Source organism: Ciconia boyciana, chromosome 13 (assembly GCF_034638445.1).
Source record: "Ciconia boyciana chromosome 13, ASM3463844v1, whole genome shotgun sequence".
Classification (NCBI taxonomy): domain Eukaryota; kingdom Metazoa; phylum Chordata; class Aves; order Ciconiiformes; family Ciconiidae; genus Ciconia; species Ciconia boyciana.
The window spans coordinates 17,000,729-17,023,593 of NC_132946.1; the positions used below are offsets into that span (position 1 = coordinate 17,000,729).

Below are 22,865 nucleotides of genomic sequence, written 5' to 3' on the forward strand. Positions count from 1 at the left end.
GGCGGGGGCCGCCCCGCCCCGCGGCACCATGGGAGTTGTAGTCCCGCCTGCAGCCCCCCCCGCCCTCCCCCCGGGGAAGGGGCCAAAGCCCGTCCCCGGCCTGTCCCGCAGCCGCCTCCGGCGACGGGCTCTGCCGCGCTGGGGCCTCAAGCGGGCGTGGCAGCCGTGACGGCAGCCCGGGAGGCTGCAGGGCCTCGCCCCGCGCCAGGCCCAGGCCCACTCCCTGGCCGTCAGCCGTGGCTGTGGCCCCGCAGCCCCAGAGCCGGCGCTGCTCCTGCTCTCCAGGCAGAGCAGTTCGCAGGCAGCCATTTGGGAGCGTTTTGTGCGCTTCGCCCGAGCTCCCCGGAGCAGCACAGCTCGGCCCAAAGCTCGGCACCGTCCGAGGATCCTCTCCGGCGGGGGCCGGGCTCACGGGACAGACGGCGCCTGCTCCGGCACCTCTGGCTCACGCCCGGTCACGGGCTTTTCCATGCTAGAGCTTCCCCCCGGGTCTGACTCAGTGGCAGGCGCCGGCGGTGGCAGGGGACGGGCAGCGAGTGCCCCTGCGTGACCCAGCCCGGGCCTCCCTGCTGCCCGCGCTGAGCGGCTCCTGCCCGTCTGTGAGCGGCGCCGAGCGTTACAGTGAAGAGCGAGACCAGAAATGAATGAGTTTCCTCCCTGCCCAAAGCATTTTAATAGGAACAACGGGGCTGTACATCCTCGGGGGACAGGAGCTGACGACCTCCCGGCTTTGGGACGAGCCCCAGGACTGGGTCCCACCTCTGCTGTCAAAACCCCTTTTCCTTTTCCTGACCTCTGGTGGTCCTGGTCCTGAGTTGCCCCCTCCGCCTGGTGTCCGGTCAGCCCGGGAGGACGCGGCTCATGCCGGCCGGGCACTGCGAGCCAGCCCTGACTGTCGGGAGCCAGCACCGTTCCGGCTGCCGGGCTCATCACAGGCAGTGCTGGAGGCAGGGGCACGCCACCCTCCGCACCCCGCCCTGCAGGGAGGCATCAGCCAGCGTGAGGAGGGGGCCGGGGGGCAGCCCCCGGCCGATTGCCATGCTGGCCACCTCCCCAGGCAGGAGAGCCTGGCTCCAGAGGGCCAAGCCAGCCAGGTGACCCACGAAGGCTTCCACGGTGCCAAAGCCCCCGCCGGGGTGGTCTTGCTCCCGGCCCAGCACCAGTGAGCCACCAGCGGGAATTTCATGGCCCTGCCGGAAGCCGGAGCCGGCAGCTAGCAGCCGCCTGTCCACATAGAATTGGTACTGGCCCTGTCCGGAGGACCAGGTGAGGCAGAGGTGGTGCCACTTGCCGTCCAGGAGCGGTGTCACCGGGAGCTCCCGAAACTCCCCATCCCCGATGACGAAGCGCGCAGAGCCAGGGAGGTCCCCACCACGGCCACGCACAGCCAGCTCGCTGCTGCTGTCCTCGGTGGCGTAGGAGAGGAGGGCACCGAGGTGGGGGGCTGGGGTGGCCAGCCAGGCACAGAGCGACAGCGCCCGCATCCCCCGGCGTGGCCCTGGCCCCAGGACAGCCATGCGCTCGGCGGAGGTGCTGGGGAAGAGCAGGATGGCGCTGGTGCGGCAGGCTGGGGAGGCGGGCGTCGGGGCAGGGGGCCCGTACCTACCCTCTCCTGGCTGCTGGGCGGCCGGCGGCTGCTCCTGGGGGACCGTGGTCATGGTGGGGAGCACCGCTGCCACGGCTTGGGCTCCCGGTGCTGTGTCACGAAGGGGCTCCGCGTCCTCCCCGGGTGCTCTACCGGTCCTGGCATTGGCCGGCAGCCGGTGCCCTTCCTCCTGCTGGTGTTGCTGCCTCCACCTTGTCTTCGGGCGCCGAGGACTGGGGGTGCTGGGGGCTACCCGGCCCTGCGGCTCCCTCTCCGGCTGGCTGCCCCAGCTCCGGGCAGCATCCGGCAGGCTGTGTGGCCTGGTGCCAGCCTCCACTGGTGCACCCGGTGGGTGAGTGAGCGGGCGGTGTGGCAGGGTCAGGGCACCCACTGTCCCCTCCAGCCGCTTCAGCCTGCGGTGCAGCCGCCGGCTGATGGTGGCCAGGTGGGCCAGCTCGGCACCCAGGGCGGCCCGGGCAGCGGTGGCCGCCTCTGCCTGCTCCGCCAGCGCCCGGAAGCGTCCGTCGATGTTGTAGGAGATGTTGTAGTTCCCGGCGATGCTCTGGAGATAGCTCAGCGTCACCTCCCGGAGCCGCTGAAACTGCAAGGGAGCGGGACAAGGCGGGGTGAACCCACACCCCCGTGCTGGGCCCCTGCAGCGCCGTCGGCCCCCAGCCCAGCCCGAAACGCCCAGTGCCCCCCGGCACAGGCTGGGCGGTGCCCCCTCCCCACCCTGGGCACCCACCTGCTCCTCCAGCCGCCGCAGCCGCAGGAGCGGGGGGCTGGGACGGGCCACAGGCCCCGGCGCCCGGGTCAGGGCACCCTGCAGGGCGGCAGCGAGGAGCAGGCAGAGGGGCAGCGCCGTCCCCGCCATGCCGCTGCCGGACGCTTTCTGCCTGCACGGCAGGGCCAGCCCCGGCCCCCCGGTGCCCCCCCGGGGCGGCCTCCACCGTGATGAGATCCACAGCCACCGCTCGCAGCCCCGCGGCCCCGGGCCAGGCACTCTGCGGGGGTGGCTGGCCCAGCCCAGGAGCTCCCTGGGGCTCCGGCTGCCCGGGTCAGGGGCCAGGCAGGGGGTGCCGAGCTGTGGGGTGGGGGAAGGGGTGGGGGGCACCCCTGGGCGTGTGGCCCTGACAGGCCCAGCCGTGCGGGGCAGCTCCTGGAGGGCAGCAGGGTGGGGAGTCTCAGACTAACGCCCTGGATGCAGGGCAGGGTGAGCAGGAAGGACAGTGCAGGCAGGGCAGGACAGGACAGGCAGAGCAGGCAGGGTAGGACAGAGCAGGCAGGACAGGACAGTGCAGGCAGGGCAGGGCAGGACAGCACAGGGCAGGCAGGACAGTGCGGGCAGGGCAGGGCAGGTAGGACGGTGCAGGTGGGACGGTGCAAGGAGGGCAGGGCAGGACAGGACAGTGCAGGCAGTGCAGGCAGGACAGGACAGCACAGGACAGCGCAGGCAGGGCAGGGCAGGCAGTGCAGGCAGGACAGCACAGGACAGTGCAGGCAGTGCAGGCAGGACAGGACAGCACAGGACAGTGCAGGCAGGGCAGTGCAGGCAGTGCAGGCAGGACAGCACAGCACAGGACAGCACAGGACAGCGCGGGCAGGGCAGGCAGCACAGGACAGCGCAGGCAGGGCAGGGCAGGCAGTGCAGGCAGGACAGCACAGCACAGGACAGTGCAGGCAGGGCGGTGCAGGACAGCACAGGACACTGCAGGCAGGGCAGTGCAGGCAGGACAGGCAGCACAGGACAGTGCAGGCAGGGCAGGGCAGGCAGTGCAGGCAGGACAGCACAGCACAGGACAGCACAGGGCAGTGCAGGCAGTGCAGGCAGCACAGGACAGTGCAGGCAGGGCAGGGCAGGCAGTGCAGGCAGTGCAGGCAGGACAGCACAGCACAGGACAGCACAGGACACTGCAGGCAGGGCAGTGCAGGCAGGACAGGCAGCACAGGACAGTGCAGGCAGGGCAGGGCAGGCAGTGCAGGCAGGACAGCACAGCACAGGACAGCACAGGACAGTGCAGGCAGGGCAGTGTAGGCAGTGCAGGCAGTGCAGGCAGGACAGCACAGCACAGGACAGCACAGGACACTGCAGGCAGGGCAGCACAGCACAGGACAGTGCAGGCAGGGCAGTGCAGGCAGTGCAGGCAGGACAGCACAGGACAGCACAGGACACTGCAGGCAGGGCAGTGCAGGCAGGACAGGCAGCACAGGACAGTGCAGGCAGGGCAGGGCAGGCAGGGCAGGCAGTGCAGGCAGGACAGCACAGCACAGGACAGCACAGGACACTGCAGGCAGGGCAGTGCAGGCAGGACAGCACAGCACAGGACAGCACAGGACAGCGCAGGCAGGACAGGCAGCACAGGACACTGCAGGCAGGGCAGTGCAGGCAGGACAGGCAGCACAGGACAGTGCAGGCAGGGCAGGGCAGGCAGGGCAGGCAGTGCAGGCAGGACAGCACAGCACAGGACAGCACAGGGCAGTGCAGGCAGTGCAGGCAGCACAGGACAGTGCAGGCAGCGCAGTCTGTGACGCGCTGGCCACCACGCGGCGGCAGCACGTGCGCGCCGCAGCGCCGACCGTGGGCGGGGCTTCAGGACCGGGGCGGGGGGCGGGGCCTCAAGGCGGGGGCGCCGGTTGCCGCCGGGGGCGGGTCCTGCCGGGCGGGGCGGGGCGGGGCGGTGACGCGCGGCCGAGGCCCCGCCCCGTACCCTTGACCCGGCGGCAGAAGATGGCGGCGGTGCCGACCCTCGCCCGCCAGATCGCCCGGTCAGGTGCGCCCGGCCCCGCGGGCGCGGTGGCCCCGTGTCCCTCCGTGTCCCCCCTCTGGGGGTCAGCGTGTCCCCCTGCCCTCGACGCGAGTGGGGGCGTCCCCACGGCCCCTCCCCGCGTCTGCCCGCTGCGGGTCGGGGTGTCCCCGCGCCGTCCCTCAGTGGGTCAGGCTGTCCCCCGTTGTGGGTCGGGGTGTCCCCGCGCCCTCCCTCAGTGGGTCAGGCTGTCCCCCGTTGTGGGTCGGGGTTTCCCTATGTCCTCCCTCGGTGGGTCAGGGTGTCCCCGTGTCCCCACCCTGTCCGTGCAGAGCAGCTGTGGGGAGCACACCCCGCACCCGGGGGGGCTGTGCCCTGCCCGGCCCTACCTGCTTCCGGCCCCCCAGGTGTGCTGCCCCTCTGCCGCCAGCCGCCAGCCTGGGCCCGGCAGCCCCTCGGCCTCCTGCAGCCCCGCGGCCTCCCGCTCGCCCCGTGTCGTGCCTTCAGCAATGACAAGATCCTGGTGGAGCTGGACGAGAGCTCAGGTACGGCGGGTGGCACCTCTGCGGTGTCACCCTCAACCCATGGGGCGTTGTGGGGCACAGGCAGGGCCCCTTCCGTGCCTGCCCCACGGCACGTGTGGCCCTGGGCACGGAAAGCCACCAAAGCCCCAGATGTTCCAGCTTCAGCTGCTTAGGACAGAAGTGTTTGGGGACAGGGGACAGGGACTCAGAGAGAAGCCTTTGGGGATGGGAGTCTCACCGGTCGTGGGCACTTCGGGTGGCTGGGTGCTGCTGGGGTGCCACAGGCAAACCCTATCTGTCACCGTGGGCAGACCTCATGCCCTGTCCCCTGCCCATGCGTCATCCCCTCTGCGGGGTCCCTGCTTTGGGGACCTGGTAGAGTGGCAGGGGCTCATTCAGGGAGCAGCTGCTGGAGATTTCTGTGTCCTGGCTGCCAGGAACAGCTGTCATGGGCCCATGTCCCCGCAGTGAACAAAAGGTGCCTCTTCCTGAGGCTTCCCAGGGCCTGCCTTCGGCTGCCAGGCCCCTGGGTGCGTCCTCAAGCTGTCCCCAGCCTGGGCACAGCTGCAGCACCCAGACTAAGCACTCGGTGAGGACTTTTTGGGGTAGGATAGTGCTGTTTGGGAGGGGACAAGGGCTCAGAGCCCTTCCCACAGTGCTGGCCAGGGTGGCAGTGCTGCCGGCAGGCTCAGAAAGGTGTGTGATCCCCTGGGCATGGGATGTTTGCTGTGATAGAAGCTGGAGGCTCAACCTTATCCAGTGAGCCCAGAGAGAAGGGAACTGCTGGGCAGTGTGACCCCGAAGGTGGCTGGTCTTTGGGATACATGGCGTGCCACCGCACGTGTGCTCGTTCATGCTCCAGGTTCACCGCTGGCTGAGTGAGCCCAGCTTGCAGGCAGATCTGGGTCAAGGCAGGGCTCTGCTCTTGGTCCTGCCACTCTGGGGGCTTTTTGAAGAGCCAGGAGTGGAAAGACATGATCTGGGTGAGCAGGGAAACAGGGAGGCGGGTGAAGTTCCCTTGGGCAAGGCAGTGCGTGCTGCTGTGGTGGGGGGTTTTGATGGCTCTGTGTTTACCATGGCACAGGCGTCGCCACGATGAAGTTCAAGAGCCCCCCGGTCAACAGCCTCAGCCTGGACTTCCTCACCGAGTTTTGCATAAGCCTGGAGAAGCTGGAGAACGACCGGGCCTGCCGAGGCGTGATCTTCACATCTGTATGTGTTGCCCTGAGCTTGGGGTGTGAGCTGTGGGGCAATTTGGCAGGCATGGCTGCCGTTCCCTTGCTCGTGTTTGGTCTCTTGGCTCCCTGGTCACTGGCACAGGAGGGCTGGGAGGCAGCTTTGATCGGCTCCAGAAGGAGGGGAGTGGGTTCTTGGAAGGGCTGTGCTCTTTCTTCCCTGCCCTTTTTTAGCAGAAGAACAACAACCGAGTATTGTCATTTGTCATTAAAATCAAAGCTGCTTATCTGCAAACCTGACACATCCCTTGAGATCTCATGAGCTGCCTGGAAGGAGCCGCTAGGCAAGCCAGCGTTTATTTTCAGACGTGATGTGGGTACGAGGTGGTGCCTGGACAGGACAGGTTTTGTGCAGCATGGATGATGTACCCGCACAGGGACCCTGATAATGAGAAATCATGCTGCAAGCAAAGAGTGCCAGCCCTGCAGGCCATGGGGATGAGATGATCCAGGCTGTGGGAGCACTGGGGAGATTGTTTCAGAACCCCAAAAGACCCTGGTTTATGTCATATTTGGTCATATGGTTTACGGTTTGGTCATATGGTTTACGGTTGGACTCGATGATCTTAAAGGTCTTTTCCAACCTATACGATTCTGTGATTCTGTGATATTTAATTATCGCTTTCCCTTTCCTTAGGCTGCCAGGCCAAGTGCGTTAGAGGGCTGAAGGGTCATCCCAGAGCAGTGACTCTCAGTGATGTTTGTATTTTCCCAATTCCAGGCTGTCCCCAAAATCTTCTCATCTGGCCTGGACATCACCGAGATGTGCGGGAAGAGCACGGAGCACTATGCTGAGTTCTGGAGAGCCGTGCAGGAGATGTGGCTCCGGCTGTACAGCTCCAACATGGTGACAATCGCTGCAGTCAATGTATGTCCTTTAGATCCGCCTTCCTAGTCGCCCTGTGTGGTCTGTGACTTGCTGTGGTTTGTTTGCACGGCGTGGGCAGGGACAGCCAAAAAATCAGGCTTGTCAGTGCTGAAACAAATACAGGGATGTTTTTGTTGGGATGTCTGGGCAAAGTACGTGTTTGTCGGTTCAGCGCGTTGGGGTGTGGGAAGGTATGGAAGCGTGGGATGTTGCAGGCTCCGTGTAAGGTGCAGGCGTTGCAGGGGTATAGCAGCGTTTCGGCTGTGGTGGAGAGCTTGCATGGCACCCGTGTCCTGCTGATGGGGACTGAAGCGCCCTTGGCAGTGTTTTGTGCAGCAAGAGCCATACCCTGCCCCACGAATTCGGCTGGGAGTCTGTCCTCCAGGCTGGAGGACCAGGAGGAGGACTGTAGGCCAGTGGTAAAGCCCAGAGGAGCACTGATGGCAGATGAGTGCCGGAGAAGCCCAGTGGTTGGTGTAGGAGGAGTCCAGAGGATGCCTGTCATGTGCCCAGAGGCTGCTTTCTCACTAGTGAGACTCGTAGGAATTGCCCAGGGTCACTTGCTTGGCCGTTGCACCGCTTTGCTAGAGGGGAGGAGACGGGAGTCAGCCATGCAGTGCTGCAAGTGCTTGTCCTCAGCCCTGTGAGCAGCAGTGCTTTGGGCAGTGTCGTCTGTCGTGAGCCCTCTTTTCACTGGGTTTTGCTCCTCCAGCTGTGGTTCTTGGCCAGCAGGGAAGTGCTGTCTGAATCTCAGTGTCCGTAGATGGGTTGTTACCTGCTCGGTGTCTTGTTTTCATTTTTCAGTGCAGTGCTGCTTTGGCAGCTCACGGTTCTGTGTCTGTCCGTAGACTGTCTTTGAAGGCCGCTGGGTCTCTGAGCGGCTTCCTGCGGGCATCCTGTGCAGGGCTAAGCAAGCACCAGGTCGTGGCAAAGGCAGTCACAAATGGAAGTTTTATAGACAGAAGGTGTTACAAAGCCCCTGGACAGAAACGTTTCTGTGGCATTTAGGGTTACAAACTCAAGTAGGGTTACAAACTAATGTAGGGTTACAAGAAAATGCCATAGCAAATCTCCACTGCAGGCTTTGCAGCCCGAGTAACATGGATCAATTAACTAGATTTCCAGTCCGGAAAATGCAAGAAGCAAAGAGCATTGAAAAACGAAAGGATAAACCCTGGTAAACCTATCAGAAATCTTCTTTAGGGCCGTTTCGAATCAGGTAATCAGAGACTTGGGGGACATCTCCTCTGTCACCCTGTGTCTTCCCTGCTCTGGAGGAAACAGCGAGGCTGGGGGCACAGGGACATTTGTAACCATGACCTAGACTCACTCCTTCCTTCTCTTTGCCAGGGGTCCAGCCCAGCGGGAGGCTGTCTCGTTGCCTTGTCTTGTGACTACAGGATCATGGTGGAGAACCCCAAATTCAGCATCGGCCTGAACGAAGCCCAGCTGGGCATTGTGGCTCCCTTCTGGTAGGCCAGTGCCTCCCACTTCTGGTGTCACGTGTAGGTCTCTAAAAAGAATTCATCTTCAAGGAGTTTATTAATCAGTTTAACTGGCTGCTGAGATGTGGTTTATATGTCAGTGATCAGGTAGTTGCAGCCGCAGGACACAGCACCTCATTTCTCTGTCCCGTTCTGCAGGTGTCTGAAAAGCTTTCAGGCTGCAGAATTTCCTCATGTCCTTCACCAGCGAGGACCTCAGTTCTGACTCTGCAGTCAACTCCGAAACTAGTGCTGGGACATGTCCCTGGTCAGGCTCAGTCTGGGAATATGCTTTTCTGTGGGTACAGGCTGTGTACCTGCAAAATCCCATAGCTGTGGAGATCTCTGGAAGCATAGGGGCACTAATATACTATGGACCCTTGGTTGCCATAAGAATGTGTAAATGGACTGTTGGAAAGGAGCTTTCACATCACAGCAAGCGGGCACAGCTGGGACCTGCGCGCTGAGGGGAAATAGAGGAGCTCTCGTGGAGAGGAGGGTGAACTCTGTTGGGGTAGTACCGAAAATGGCTCTGCTCCCCTGACTGCACAGCGTGACTGAGCCCGTAGCCGCTGTTTAGAGACCCGTGCCTGGGGAGCGGGACCGAGCGTGCTCTTAGCTTCAGTGTCTGGGTGCAGCTGCCGCTGGGTGTCTCTTTCCCTGACCGTGGCTTTTCCTCCCATCTCTTCTAGGTTTAAGGACACGTTTGTGAACGTTGTGGGACACCGAGTTGCTGAACGCTCCCTCCAGCTGGGCTCCCTCCACACCGCACCCGAGGCCCACAGGGTTGGCCTTGTGGACGAGCTAGTGCCAGAGGAGAAGCTCCAGGAGAAGGCTGCGGCAGTTATGGCACAGTGGCTGGCCCTTCCCGGTAAGGGCGGCACCTCCAGCAGAAGGGGGGATCTGAGCTCAGTGGGAAGGACAGATACCGGGGCTGGTACCTGCAAGCCACATAACAGTTTCCATTTAAAGGGAAGGTGTGAACGGCTGGGAGGTAGGAAAGCTCAGCACAGCAGTCCAGGCAGCCTTGGGCTAACAGAGGAGTGCTTGCCAATGCCCCCGCGTGGGAGGACACTGTGCTGGGTGTGCAGGGCACGTGGCTCCAGCTCAGCTCGCCCTGCCAGTCCTGCTGAGTCAATCTGGAGGTGCCTGAGCTCCAGATAAAAACTGAATCTCTGTGTCTGTCAGTGGAGGTGTTACCCCAGAAAAGCTGCCGTGGAGTTGAGGGAACAGGCTGGGCGAGAGTGCCCGGGTGGCTGCCAGTGCACCTTTGTGGTCTGGATCAACTCCTGTCACTCAGCTGAGCTGGGGGTGGCGATGGGGTCGTGAGGACAGACAGCAAATGCAGACGTCACGTGCGTATTTGGGCTGCTCCGTGACTGGCAGCATGTGGTTCCTGGGCTGGGAGAGGGCTCTCCGCCAGCCAGGGCTAGACCTGAGCTGTCCCATCCCATGCCAACTCCTGAGCACTGCAGGGAGGTGCAACTACATACCACCCTTCGGCTGCTCTTTCTGTAGAAATCTGAATGAAACGGGGCAGAAATGGACGGGTCCCAGGGCTGTCACTTTGTGTCCCAGCCCTGGAAGAGGGTCCCTGAACAGCTCTCTCCCCTGCTGTCCTGGCGTTAGAGTGAAACCTCAGCCCCCCAGAGTGGGGAGCATGTCTCAGCTGTGCTGACTTCCAGGAGGCACCAAGCAGATCCTTCCCCAGAGCCCCAGGTCAGAGCCAGGGGGAGTCTGGCCGGGTGAAGGTGTCTGTAGCACGCAGGTGCTGGAGCGATTCGGGCTTCCCAGCGCATGGGGGGGTTGGTCATCATTTCACCATCGTGGTTGAAGCACACTGAGAGCGCGTATGCAACATCTGTGCAACAGATGTGCTGCCACATCGTGCGTGGCTGTGCGTGCGTGTGTGTGTGTGAGCAGATGTGTGCTCGAGGCCTCGGTCAGCTCCAGCAGCCAGCGCTGCTCTGGCAGCATCCACGTATCCATCGGTAGTGAACTGGCCCAGGGCCTGCCGTCGGGATGAGCTCGAGGGGACAGTGCTGCTGGCTTTTGTACGGCATGTTTGGCGTGAGCAGACTGTCCTGCCAGAGGTCGAAGGGGTTGGGCTGGGGGAGCTTGGAGCCAGAGCAGTTTCAAAGAGTGAGACTTTTGTTCAGTTCCTGCTGTCCTGAGCCCGGTGGTGTGTATTGGGATGGGGGCTGGGCTCTGGAGGGTGCAGAGAGAAGGAGGGTGCACAACTTTTTGTCATCTGTCCCAGTAGATGAGTTGTTTCTGCACTGAGCAATACAGATCATAATTTATTGTACGAGAATTTATCCAGTTCAGCTTCCAGCTGGTGGGTTTTTCTTACACCTTTCCCTGCTGGTTTAAAGAGCCCTTTGGTGTGCGGTACCTCCCCTTTGGAGGCACCTGCACATGGTGGCAGCGGCTGAGAGCTGGTTGGGGGTGAGAACTGTGCGTGTTCCCCATCCTCGCTCTCCTTTCCGCAGACCATGCCCGTCAGCTCACCAAGTCCATGATGAGGAAGGCGGTGTTAGACCGCCTGGTAGCTCACCGGGAGGAAGACATTCAGAACTTCATCAGCTTCATCTCAAAAGAGTCCATCCAGAAGTCACTTCGCATGTACATGGAGATGCTAAAGAAGAGGAAGAGCTGAGGAGCCAGCCGGCTGGGGCCCGGTCCCAGGAGCTCGAGTGACCCTCCGAAACGCTGCAGTGGCTGTAGGCTTTCACAGTGAAGCCGTCTGCAGTGTCAGCAACTGGTGACATGCTGCCTGCTCCCGTGGCCACCCCAACCGCCCCTTCCCCTTAGTCCCCATACAGTGCCTGACACCACCGCTGCCTTTCCTGAGAGCGGGGAGAGCTGCCTGCTCGGCTCCCCCAAGGAACAGACAGGGAGGGGGTCTTGACACTGCTGTGGCCCGAGCCCACCAGTCCTTGGATATCCTCCCTCCTGTCCAACAGCTAATTGTGAAATGAGATTTGTCAATAAAGTCTTTGATGAGGTAGGACACGGACGCGTCATTCCCCAGCCTGTCTGCAGTCACCGCTTCCTGGCTGGTGGCCTGTCCCTGGGCTCTGGTTCGTGGTGGGCTGGGGGGGCCTGGGCACGGTCGGCGGCTGGCTGTGACCCTTCCCCAGACCGGGGCCCGGAGCAGCCCTCGCGCAGGGCTCGTGGATGGGGCTGCCTAGGGCGCTTCACGGGGGTTGGTGGTGGGAGCTGGAGCTGGATCGTGGTCTGCGGCCGCAGGAGGAGCTCAAGCCATCAGCTTCACCTCGACTGGGTAGTGGTCGCTGACTGCCAGGGCCTGGAGGAGGGCGAGAGGTGGGGAGGCGTAACGCAGGGGTTCGGGGAGCCCCCCACCCCGCTGGTGGGGCCAGCAGGGCGACCGTGATCACCCTGCCCGACCCTTCTGCCTGTTGCGGGGGGACGCAATGTCCCCAACCCTGAGAGGCTCAAACGCAAGGCTCCAGTTTTGGCACCTCTCGTGGAGAGATGCCCAGCTGTGGCCTGGGGCAGGCGCTGGCAGGGGGTGCCTGCCCTCCGGGACCCCCGTGTCTCACTTGGTAGCTCTGTGCCAGCTGTGGGTGGTTGGAGATTGGCTTTGATTGCCCCATGCCGTGGGGTCCTGCCTGTGAAAGACTATGAAAAACCTCGTGCGTCTCATCTCTTCCCCATGGGGTCACAAGCAGTGACCCGAAATCCCCCCTCCTGTTTCTTCCACCCACGGATCCCTCGGCACCCCGAGCTCTCCCCATTAGCTGGCTGCAGGCTGGTGTGTCCCGGGAGAGACACGTGCTGCGGCCAGAGCCAGCTCGGGCTGCTGCTGGAGCTGCCTCAACTCCACTTTTGGGCTTTTTCTTAAATGCAGTGGCTACCTGGCCACGGCTGGGCTGCCTAATCCCGAACAGACACCGGCAGCCCTGCCACCAGTGCTGCCTGGGGCAGCTCAGCTTTGGGGCCTGTTTGAGCCCCGAGTGTGCGAGCCTGGCTCACCTCCTCCTGCTCCAGCTGGAAAGCGCGCTGGAAATTGTAGATGGCAGCTGAATTTGGCACGATGCTCCTCTTCAGCTTGGCACCGCACACCACGATCCTGCCAGGGAGATGCGGGTGGTGGGTCCCGCTCCTGCCCCCACACTCGGCCACTGGTGGTGCGGGACGGGCAGGGGGTCCCCGGGGTGCCAGGCAGGGGACCGCGGTGCCGCAGCGGCGCTCACCTGTCATAGGCACAGTCCGACTTCCCCACGGTGGTGTCAGCATCGTCGGGGACCAGCCACTTGAAGACGTCGCTGGTGCGCAGGCGGATGGCCGACCAGTCGCTTGGCTGGACGTAGGCACAGTCGGCGTTGAAGTCCCCCAGGAACATGATGTTCTGCCATGGGAAGATGGGGAGGCTCGTGGCGGCTGGGGAACGGGGCTGCCCCCTACACCAGCCCTCCCACGGGGGTCCGCCCCGGGTGCTGGGGCATCCCCCGTGGCAGGGGACGGGGCAGGAGCAGGGTCCCCATCCCACCACCCTTGCACTAGCCGCACTCCCCTCGGAGCAGGGACCCAGCGTGGGTTGAACGGTCCCTGGGGCTCAGTGCCCACCCTCAGTGCCACCCCCAGCACCGGCGGCACTCACGTCAGTCCCCCACTTGCTGATGATGGCCAGGTAGACGTCGTAGAGCGCGTCGATCTCGGCGACGGCATCGTGTGGGGCCGAGTGCAGCGGCACCAGCACAAACTCCTCCACCTCTGCCAGGGGAGAGGGACGTCAGCCTCGCAGCCACCCCGTGCCACTGCCCAGGGCCACTCATCCCCCCACTCACTGGCGCGGGGCGCTGAGACCCTCAGGATGAACGGCTCCCGGCTGAAGACGTCCTGGGGGTCCTCATATTGGTAGGTGTCCAGCACGGACACGATGTCTGTCCTGTGGGACCAAAGGGATGGTGGCCCTGGGGCCTGGCACGGCCCCTGCGTCCCCTCCATGGTGTTGGTGGCCCCGCAGTGCCGTGGGACAGGCGGCAGCACGCCCAGCCCCATTACCTGTAGATGAAGAGGTACATCTCCTTGTAGTTGTCCCGTCCCAGGGGGACGCTGATCTCGTAGTCATACGGGGATGTGGACATGCTGCGGAGACGCAAAGGCAGGACGGTGACATGGCTGGCACCAGCGACATGGCTGGTACCGCCCTGGGGTGGCCCTGGCATGGCCAGGGGCTGGGCGGCCACGGGGTTGGCACCAGCCGGTCCTGCTCTGCTGTCCCCATGGGCCACTGTGCCCCAGCCGTGGGGTGACATGGGGTGTAGTGGCTCTGAGCCACCCTGCTGTCCCCACCACCCCGGGGTGGCTCCTCGGGCACGGCCGGCCGCGGGCAGGATGCGGGGCGGCTCCTGCTACCCCTTTCTCTGCAGGGACGCTCCCCGCCTTCATTTGCAGCAAAGCTAAATTAGGTTAATGAGCAGCCTGGGGCCCCACGGAGCCTGGCGTCACCCTCCCTGCCTGGCTGCTCTGTGGCCATGCTGGAGGGGACACTGAAGGGCCGAGGATGTGGGCTGGGAGCACTCAGGCAGCAGCAGCTTCCGCCTGGCCCCAGCCCAGCCCCGGCCCTGGCCCTCACCCAAAACGTCCTCAGCACCCAGCCGGCAGAGGGGCTGCCGCCCTGCCGTGCCCAGTTTTAGCCCACCCCAGCAGCCCCTTTTCCTCCTGGGGTGCCTGAGCTGCTTGTTTCAGAGCATCATCTGCTGCTGGGTCCATCCCGGGGTCCCCCTGCCGCTCACAGGGTCTTGGGGTGCAGGGGGCTGCCTGCCCCTGCCCCCTTCATCCCCCATCTCGCCTCTGCCCTGTCCTGTTGGGTTTTGGAGACGGAGCTTACCAGAGCTGTAGTTCCGTTCCATCCCATGTGCTCCGGTGGGATTGCAGCTTTCGGAGGGGTTTTGTGCCGCTTGTATCCCCCTTCCCCTCCCTGGATTATTCCTGGTGGCTTTCTCAGTGCCTGCTCAAAGCTTCAGCCCCAGCACATTTTCTCCTATTCCTCTTTCCAAAAACAAACCCTCTGCTGATGCATAACTTTTTTTGGCCTTTTATTGCTCAGGCAGCTTGGCTTTCCCTGCTAACGCTGGCGTCTCAGCCCGTGCACTCTTGGCCCCGGCCCCGCTCGTACCTGTTAAGCTCCTCCATGAGCTGGGTGACGGCACTGAGGTCGGAGTCACGCACCTCCTGCACCAGTGCCACATCGTAGCGGTGCAGGATCTGCGGGGCGAGAGGGACGGCGATGGCGAGAGGGAGCCTGCTGCTGGCTCGGGGCCACCCTCTCCTCTCCCACCCGTCTCCTGGCCGGGCACCCCGACGCGGTGCTGGATGCAGCACCATGGGGACCCCCATATCCCTCAGCGTCGGGGCAGATGTCCCCACATGGGGCTCAGAGGGGCTGCGGGGTGTGCCCGACATCCCACCGTGGTCCCCACCAAGCCTTCATCCACCCAGGGCATCCCCGGCACTGGGATGCCATCCCATCCATGGCCATGTCCCCACGTGTCCCTGGCACAGGAACCACATTTTGGGTCTGCCCCAGCGCAGAGCCCATCCCCAGCTGCACTCACGCTGACAATGATGCCCGCCACTTCCTCGCTGGACATCTTGGTGTCTCCGAACGCCTGGATGTTAAAGGCACCGATGCGCAGCGTGCCAGTGGCTGGGCACGGGAGAGCCACGGCCAGCAAGGACAGTGCCAGTGCCACAGTGCCCATCCTGCCGGGAGGGATGATGAGCCACGGGGATGCAGCGATGGGAGCTGAACTTGGAAAACTGCTTTGGATTTGGGGATAGAGCAAAAAAAAAAAAAACAACTCCATGTAGGTCCTTCCTAAGTCCTGGCGTGCAACAGCGTGCCGTGGTGAGCACCGCCCAGAGCAGCCCGCGGAGCCAGCACGGACTGCCTGCCAGCTCGCCAGTCCCAGGGGAAGCTAAATCCCATCCTGCCGCGGTGAATCTGCCTGGCAGTGCCTCTGCCAGCCCCTGGGATTGCCCAGCTCCACTCCCCGCCGGGACATCTCCATCGCCCGCCAGCCCCAGCTGCCGGCGCCAGCACCCCGGGCTGCTTTGCATCCTTAAACTTGATCGCAGCCCCCGCGGTCAGAGTAAGGGAGTGACTCCTCGTCCCAGCTCGTCCCAGCTCATCCCAGTCCCTCCTGGTTCGTGGCTGAAGACGCCGAGCCCAGATCCGTCCTTACCGTGCCAAGCGCGCAGCACCTCTGCCCTCCCAGCGGCAGGACGGGCGGCTTTATTCCCAGCGGAGGTGCCGGCAAAGCAGGATGAGTCGGACACCCCCGTGGGGGTTTTGGCGCGGCTTTGGGCGCCTTCCTACATTGGGAAACCAAAATCCCACGGGGTGGCGGGGTGGCAGGGTGGGGCTGGCGTAGCCGCCCCTGTGCCGACGCGGCGAAGGGTGGCTGGGGAGGCGCAGCGGTGCCGGGACATCCCGGTGGGGCTGGGTGGGCGCGCAGGACTCGGGGTGCTTCGGCTGGGGTGGCCCCCGGGTCACGGCGCGGGGCACAGCGGCCAGGCAGGTGGTGAAGGGCGATGGCCTCAATGTGGGTGATTCAGACAGTGTAATTAGAGGGGAGAGAAGGAAATGGCGGGGTGTCTGGGTCAGGCAGGCTGAGCACCGCCAGCCTCGGCAAGAGGGGGTGGCTGCAAACCCCCGCAGCAGCCCCCCGCGGTCACCAGAACAGCCCCACTCGTGACCCAAAGCAGCCCCAGTGGAGCCGGCATCCCCTGTGCCGGCACATGGCGTCATGCCGGCACATGGCGTCACCCCGGCACATGGCTTCACCCTGGCTGAGAGAGTGGGCGGCTCTGCCGGGGTGTCAGCATTGGGACGGGCAGGGAGGCGACGGCTGCTCATGCCGGGACTTGCCGGGCTCTTGCGTGTGCCGCCGGGTTTTGCATCCTCACACTCAGTCACAGGATGAGTCCGGTGTCCCTCGGTGCCATGCCAGCACCGAAAGCCCCCCAGGAGGCACTGACCGCCCCAGGAACTGACTCACGTCCTCCGCCTCCCCCCATGTCACCGTCAGTGCCTCGTCAGCCGCCCCGCAGCCAGGCAGGCTCCAGCAGGATGTGGCCCCCCCAAGCTGGCAGAAGAGCATCCTGTGACCCGGCAAGGGGCCGAATCCTGCCCGGAACCTCTCAGGCCCTTCCCGGAGTCCCTGCTTTTGCCGTCGGCAGCTCAGAGAGGAGCAGTGCTTGCCACCCCGCGGGTCCGGGGCTCTGGATGGCAGGAGGGGACCCCCGGCCCGGGGACCTCCCTGGCTCCAGCCGTGGTGGGGCTGCCCCTGGCAGGGGGACAGGGGGCTTGGGCATGGGGGGCTGTTGGGCGGGCTGAAGGGACCTGGCCTCCAGAGCTGCAAGGGCTGGAAAAGGCTCATTTTTTAATGGAAGCAGAGAGCATCCCACTCCCGAAGAGCGGCTCCTCGCAGAGGTGGCAGGCAGCTTGGCTGGCACTGGTGGTGCGTGGGCTCCCATGAGGGATGCAGGCGCATGATGGGGTGTCATGGTAGCCACTGGTGTGGGGACGAGCTCAGCGGGCTTTCAGGGTCACCTCCACTGGGAAATGGTCACTGACGGCCAAAGCCTGGGTGTAGGGGGAAAGCAGAGAGGCGGCTGAGCTTGTCTGGACCTGCCATCACTGTCATGGCCGGCTGGGATCCCAATGCTCCACTCCAACCCCAAAATTTAGAGCGTACCCCAAAATGCTCAGGCTGGGGGGTTGCATTGGTGCAGGGGTTGGGGTCAGGCCACCCTCGGGTGCACCCTGGGGAACAGGGAGCCCACCCGCGCTCCCGGGAGGCACGGTGGGTTGCATCCCAGTGCCAGCGGGCTCATGTGCCCTGGCCCCTCACTCACATCCTGGTTCTGGAGGTGGAAAGTCTTCTGGAAGTTGTTGACGGTGGCAGAGCCGGGCTCGATGTCTTGGCGCAGCGCAGTGCCGCAGGCGACGATGCTGCCGAGGCATCATGGGGGTGTTAGCGCCCGCCGGTCCCCCCCGCACCAGCCCCCGTGCCACCGCCGCGGCACCCACCGGTCGTAGGCACAGTTGGTGGTGTTGGCGACGGTGGTGTCGGCGCTGTCAGGGATGAGCCACTCGCAGGCGTCAAGGGAGCGCAGGCGGATGGACGGCCACTGGGCGCTGGTCACGTAGGAGCAGTCGGCATTGAAGTCGCCCAGGAAGAGGATGTTCTGCGGGACAACGCACTGTGTACCTGCCCACGGACCTTACGGGGCAGCAAGGGCTCCCTAAAATCTTACGGGGCAGCAAGAAACCCCCCTGGGGCTCCCCAGCACGGGGGGACAAGCCCCCAGTAATGGCAGCGGAGCCACCCAGCGCTCCTGGGTGGCACCCGGTCCAATGGGTACGAGAAGTCTCCCATGGGACACGTCCATCCCAGACGGCCTCCGGGATGTGTGGTGGCCGTACCCCAGCCTGCCCGGCTGCCCTAGGGAGGAGCCGAGCTCCCCGCCGCCGCTTACGTTAGTCGCCCACTTGTTGACAACGTTGGTGTAGACATCGTAGAGCGCATCGATCTCATCTGCTGCGCTGCTGGGCTCGGCATGCAGGGGCACCATCACGAACTCCTCCACCTCTGCCAGACAGGCGGCTGTCAGCCCCCAGCTCAGGTGCAGCACCCGGGAAGGGAGCGGGAACCCTGGGGAACCACCCTGGGCCAAGCCCCAGCCACCGGCTGGGAAAAGCTGCCGAAGGGAAAGGGTGCACTGGCTTTTTGTGGTCTGCCTGTCCTGCAGGCTGGAATTTCCAGTGGGGAGCTGCGTCCCTCTGCACGTGGTTTGGCGTTTGCTGTTTGTTTCCTATCATTTTTTCCAAGCCGCTGTGGTTTTGGGAAGGAGACGGGTGGGAGAGAGATGGGAGAGTGTGTGTGCCCTGGGGACCTGCTGGGGAGGTGATGGCACAGGGTAGGAGATGGCACAAGGTGGGAAATGGGAGGTGGTGGGAGATGGTACATGATGGGAGATGGCAGGCGATGGGAGATGGCACATGATGGGAGATGGCACACAACTGGAGGAAGCAGATGGTGGGATATGGCACAAGATGGGAGATAGCAGGTGATGGGATGTGGGACATGATGGGAAACAGCTGGAGACGTGACATGGCACACGACTGGAGAGAGCGCACGGTGGGAGATGGGAGATGGTGAGAGATGGCCCATGGTGAGACATAGCAAGCCGCGCAGGCCATGCTGGGCAGGTACCCAGGAGCCCTGAGCACCCACGGGTGGGAGAAGGCCCCACAGCAGTGAAGGTCCCCAGTGGAGCACCTGAGCTGGGATTCAGGGTGCAACCCCCCCACCTGGCAGGAACAGCTCCGGGCTCAGCCCCACACGGAGGGGACCCCGTGCCAGGTCCCGGCAGCCCCCAGTGCTGGCCGAGGTGCTGCCATGTGCCGGCTCTGCTCACGTGTAGTGGGCGAGGAGAACTTGACAATGAAGGGCTCCCTGCTGAAGGTATCGGTCCCGCAGGACTCGCAGCCGTCGTTGTAGTAGTAGCTTCCCAGCACAGAGACCATGTCTGACCTGAGGGAGGAGAGCGGGTCAGCCCCCGGCACCGCTCCCGCCACGGCCGAGGCCCCCAAAGGTACCCACCTCCCTTCGGGGGCTGCTGGGGGGGGACAGCGGGTGACACAGGGGACGCCAGACCCTGGCGGCATCCCTTACCTGTAGATGAAGAGGTATTGTTCCTTGTAGCTGGTCCGACCCAGAGGGATGCTGTCCAAAAAGCTGTATGGGTGCAGGGATGCTCTGGGAGCGAGATGTGGAGAGGGTGAGAGGAGGCTCCCGGTGCCCCCAGCACCCGGTGGGCTCTCTCCAGCCAAGCCAGAGGTGCCCCGGCATGGCGAGACACCAGCCAGGACCTGTCCTGGCATCCCATTTGCAGGCACCCCCTGCTCTGTGCCACCAGGGTCACCTGTTGAGCTGGTTCATGAGCTTCTTCACAGCGCTCAGGTCGGAGTCCCGGACCTCCTGCACCACAGTGATGTCGTACTCTGACAGGATCTGGGGGGACAAGCTCAGAGCTGCTTGCCCCTGGCCAGGAGCTGCTCGTGGGGGCACTCGTGGGTGCCTGGGCTGGGCTCTGAAGGCTCCCAGGCTGGCAACCGGGGGGCAGCAGGGACCCGAAAGCCAGAGAGGGAGCTCTTCTGCTGGTGCCCCCTGGCTTGGAAGGACCCTGGGGTGACACAGTGCCCTCTAACACCCATCTGTCTACCACCCACCATCCCAGCAGCTCCTCGCTCGCAGGCTGCTCTGAGTGAGGAACCTGGGCGGCACCGAGCATCACCTGTCCTCGGCTGGGGACCGGCAAGAGTGGAGATGGCCCAAGGTTGGAGATGGTGATGGAGGAAGAGCAGATGGATGGATGGGTGGATGGATGGAGGCGTGGATGGATGGTGTCATGGATGGATGGGCGGATGCATGGATGGATGGATGGATGGATGGATGCGTGCATGGATGGTGTCATGGATGGATGGATGGACGGATGGATGGATGGAGGCATGTACGAATGGAGGCATAGATGGATGGATGGACAGACGGATGGGTGAATGAATGGATGGGTGGGTGGATGGATGGAGGCATAGGTGGATGGATGGGGGTGCGTGGACAGGTGGATTGATGGGTGGGTGAATGCATGGATGGACGCATGGATGGACAGATGCCTGCAGAAAGCTAGTGTCTGACTGCCCCAAGCTGGCTGCATCCCGGAGACCAGAGAGTGGCCAGGACTGCTCCTCTCCCCCAGCACTCACGGAGACGATGATATCTGCGATAGTCTGGTTGGACATCTTGCTGTCCCCAAACGCCTTGATGTTGAAGGCGCTGATCTTCAGCGTGGTGGCCACGTGCAGCAGGAGAGCTGCAACCAGCAGCGACAGCACCAGCTTCGAGGCCACCATCCTGCGTGCAGAGGGGCAGGGACGGGCTCAGGCCCCCTGGCTGGGAGGGGGATTTGGCACAGATGACAAGGGTGACCAGGGTATTCCCACTGGCCGTACTGGTTTCACTGGGAGAGGTCTGTTTTCCAGTGAACCACCAGGACCCAGGGATGGTGAACCCCCGTCCAGCCATCCAGCTCCGGCCTCGGGAGTCCTTGTCCCTGCTGAGTCCTTGCCCCTGCCTCACGCAGGGCCTCATCCTGCCTGTCCCTCCTGGAGGGACGCCAGACCGCCTGCGAGGCCAGAGTGGATAATTCACTGGCAAAGGAGCAAATACCATTTCAAGGTGACGCAGAGCAGCCGCTTCCTCGTTCACCGCACCCAGCCCAGACCCTTCTCCCAGCGCGGGGTGGGCAGCAGTGGCTGGGGACACGACGGTGCCTTGGCTTGTGCCTCTCCCACCCCTCCCCGGGTCTGCGCCAGAGACCCAAAAGACCCTACAGCAGCCGTGCTGAGACAGAGCAAGGAATGGATCCCCGCTGGTACCCCTCCCCACCTCCTTCCCTGCCTGCAGCATCCTCACCTGGGGTACCCTGCCCCCCAGCACTGCCCCTGCCCCATCCTCACCCAGGCTGGAGTCCCCCAGGTCCCCTCTCCGAGGCAGCACAGCAGCTTCCACCCACGGGGAAAGGCATTTGGGAAGTATTTCCCGTGGCGCTCAGCTCCCCGGGCTAATATTTCACCAGCGGATGGGATCTGAGCCCTGCCCAAGCCCAGGCGCCCCGAGTGCCCGGCCCTGCGGGGAGCCCCGATAAGATGGGCTGAGAGGACCGGCAAACACGCCGGCTTTTGGCACACCCGAAGCCCGACCTGGGGAATGGCTTGCTGCCCCGGGGCTCGTCTTTTCTTCTGGGGCAGCTGCTCTAGTTAAATCCTCACCTTTCCCCACTTGCATGCTCACTACAGCTACCATCTGTAATGCCGCGCTCCCTCCAGTTGGTAATGTGGCGATTCGGTAACACCATGATTTGGTAATGTTACAATTTGGTCACGCCAGAAACTGCCCAAAGCCCCGCGAGTCCTCCCCACTCCCAGGGGATGCAGCAGCCTCTGCAGCCTCCCAGGCAGAGGCACCTATAGAGGACCATATCTATCCTGGGCGATGCTCGTGAGCTGCGCCCAGGCTCAGCCCCGGCAGAGCGTCACGGCAAAATTAAGCTGAGCTGGAGAAGGCAATGTTGGAGAGGGGAGCGCAGGAGGAGAGGGGAGCAGGACGTACCTTTGGTGTTGTCCAAGGTCTCTGGAAGGGGAAGGAGCTGCACCTGCATTTATGGGGAGGGACGCGCTCACCTTGCCAAGTGGTTGCCCAGCCAAGGAGCGTGCAAGGCCGCAGGCTCCATATGGCATTTTTCACGGAAATAAAGGTCTGCTCAGTGAAAAAAACAACCTTTTCAACCAGTGCCAACACCTCCCACCACAGGTAAGGCTGAGAATGTGCCTGAATCGATAAAAATGCCAACAAAAGATCTGCGAGGTGTAAGTGAATCCCAGAGACCACTCATGGGGAACGGCAGCTCCCCAATACGGAGCATCGGCAGCTCTCACGCATCATCAGCTACAATTTCTCTTAAAAAGTGTTTATTTCACCAACACCAACCGTTCCCATCCGGCACCCCACATTTCCAACAAGCTGGTTTCAGGCAAGCATGCCAGGGCCGGTGGAATCCTGGTGCTAGGGGCTGAGCGCAGCCGGTGCATGCCGGCGCGGCCCCGCCAGCTGTGGTCTTTGGGTGTGGAGCTGAGTCGGGAGTGCCCAAAAATGACGGGTCCTTGCCGCAGCGCCTGTCCCCAGACCCTCCCCAGGAGGTCACCCGGGGCAGGCCCCATCCTCGGGGGGGGCCCGTGTGGTGCAGGGGAATGGCGGCCCCCCACCCTGCATGCTCCCACAGCTCGCCCCGGCCCTGCCCCAGTGGCCTTGGCTGATGTCCCAGCGCTCCCTGGCCTCCAAAGGCAGCTGCCGCATTTCCCAAGAGGGCCGTGCCGGGCCCCTGCAGTGCGCAGTGCTCCTTAGGGGTTGGGGGGGCCCTGCCAGCCCCCCGGGGCCAGACCCCCCCAGGGCAGGGCCAGGGCCTGCACCCCGCTCCCCACAGCGGGATCAGGGCTGGGCCTAGACCCCCCCAGCAGGGCTGCGGCTCCCCAGGTCAGCCCCAGGTCCAGGTCCCTCCAGGCCAAGACCCCCCCAGGGTCAGTCCCCTTTCAGGCCAAGACCCCCCAAGGGCCAGCCCCAGGCCCCCCCACGCCAAGATCCCCTCAGGGCCTGAACACCCCGGGGCCAAGACCCCCCAAGGGCCAGCCCCAGGGCCAGGCCCCCCACGCCAAGATCCCCTCAGGGCCAGAACCCTCCCGGGCCAGGACCCCCAGGTCAGCCCCAGGGCCGGGCTTCCCCCAGGCCAAGCCCCCCAGGCCCAGGCCCCCCCCAGGCCGAGACTCCCTGAG

At 63.9% G+C, this 22,865-nt stretch overlaps 4 protein-coding genes across 4 annotated transcripts; 1 reads left to right on the forward strand and 3 right to left on the reverse strand.

Annotated features, from left to right (window-relative positions):
• Positions 1 to 661: 661 nt before the first annotated feature.
• On the reverse strand, positions 662 to 2,577 carry PTX4 (pentraxin 4). The gene is made up of 2 exons (XM_072878027.1): positions 2,331 to 2,577; positions 662 to 2,186 (listed from the first exon to the last, which is right to left on the reverse strand). Exons 1-2 carry the CDS (start codon positions 2,457 to 2,459, stop codon positions 930 to 932), a joined length of 1,386 nt encoding a protein of 461 aa, XP_072734128.1. The 5' UTR covers positions 2,460 to 2,577; the 3' UTR covers positions 662 to 929.
• Positions 2,578 to 4,260: 1,683 nt separating this feature from the next.
• ECI1 (enoyl-CoA delta isomerase 1) lies at positions 4,261 to 11,455 on the forward strand. Its single transcript, XM_072878240.1, has 7 exons — positions 4,261 to 4,356; positions 4,737 to 4,874; positions 5,938 to 6,065; positions 6,810 to 6,956; positions 8,307 to 8,428; positions 9,133 to 9,311; positions 10,933 to 11,455. Exons 1-7 carry the CDS (start codon positions 4,314 to 4,316, stop codon positions 11,097 to 11,099), a joined length of 924 nt encoding a protein of 307 aa, XP_072734341.1. The 5' UTR covers positions 4,261 to 4,313; the 3' UTR covers positions 11,100 to 11,455.
• Positions 11,456 to 11,699: 244 nt separating this feature from the next.
• LOC140659041 (deoxyribonuclease-1-like 2) lies at positions 11,700 to 15,174 on the reverse strand. The gene is made up of 8 exons (XM_072878242.1): positions 15,028 to 15,174; positions 14,589 to 14,677; positions 13,472 to 13,555; positions 13,255 to 13,355; positions 13,068 to 13,180; positions 12,661 to 12,815; positions 12,440 to 12,536; positions 11,700 to 11,750 (listed from the first exon to the last, which is right to left on the reverse strand). Exons 1-8 carry the CDS (start codon positions 15,172 to 15,174, stop codon positions 11,700 to 11,702), a joined length of 837 nt encoding a protein of 278 aa, XP_072734343.1.
• A 1,792-nt stretch (positions 15,175 to 16,966) lies between these two features.
• LOC140659040 (deoxyribonuclease-1-like) lies at positions 16,967 to 20,390 on the reverse strand. The gene is made up of 8 exons (XM_072878241.1): positions 20,244 to 20,390; positions 19,406 to 19,494; positions 19,156 to 19,239; positions 18,899 to 19,014; positions 17,957 to 18,069; positions 17,508 to 17,665; positions 17,333 to 17,429; positions 16,967 to 17,060 (listed from the first exon to the last, which is right to left on the reverse strand). The coding sequence occupies exons 1-8, from the start codon at positions 20,388 to 20,390 to the stop codon at positions 17,007 to 17,009; spliced, it is 858 nt and encodes a 285-aa protein (XP_072734342.1). The 3' UTR covers positions 16,967 to 17,006.
• Positions 20,391 to 22,865: the final 2,475 nt, after the last annotated feature.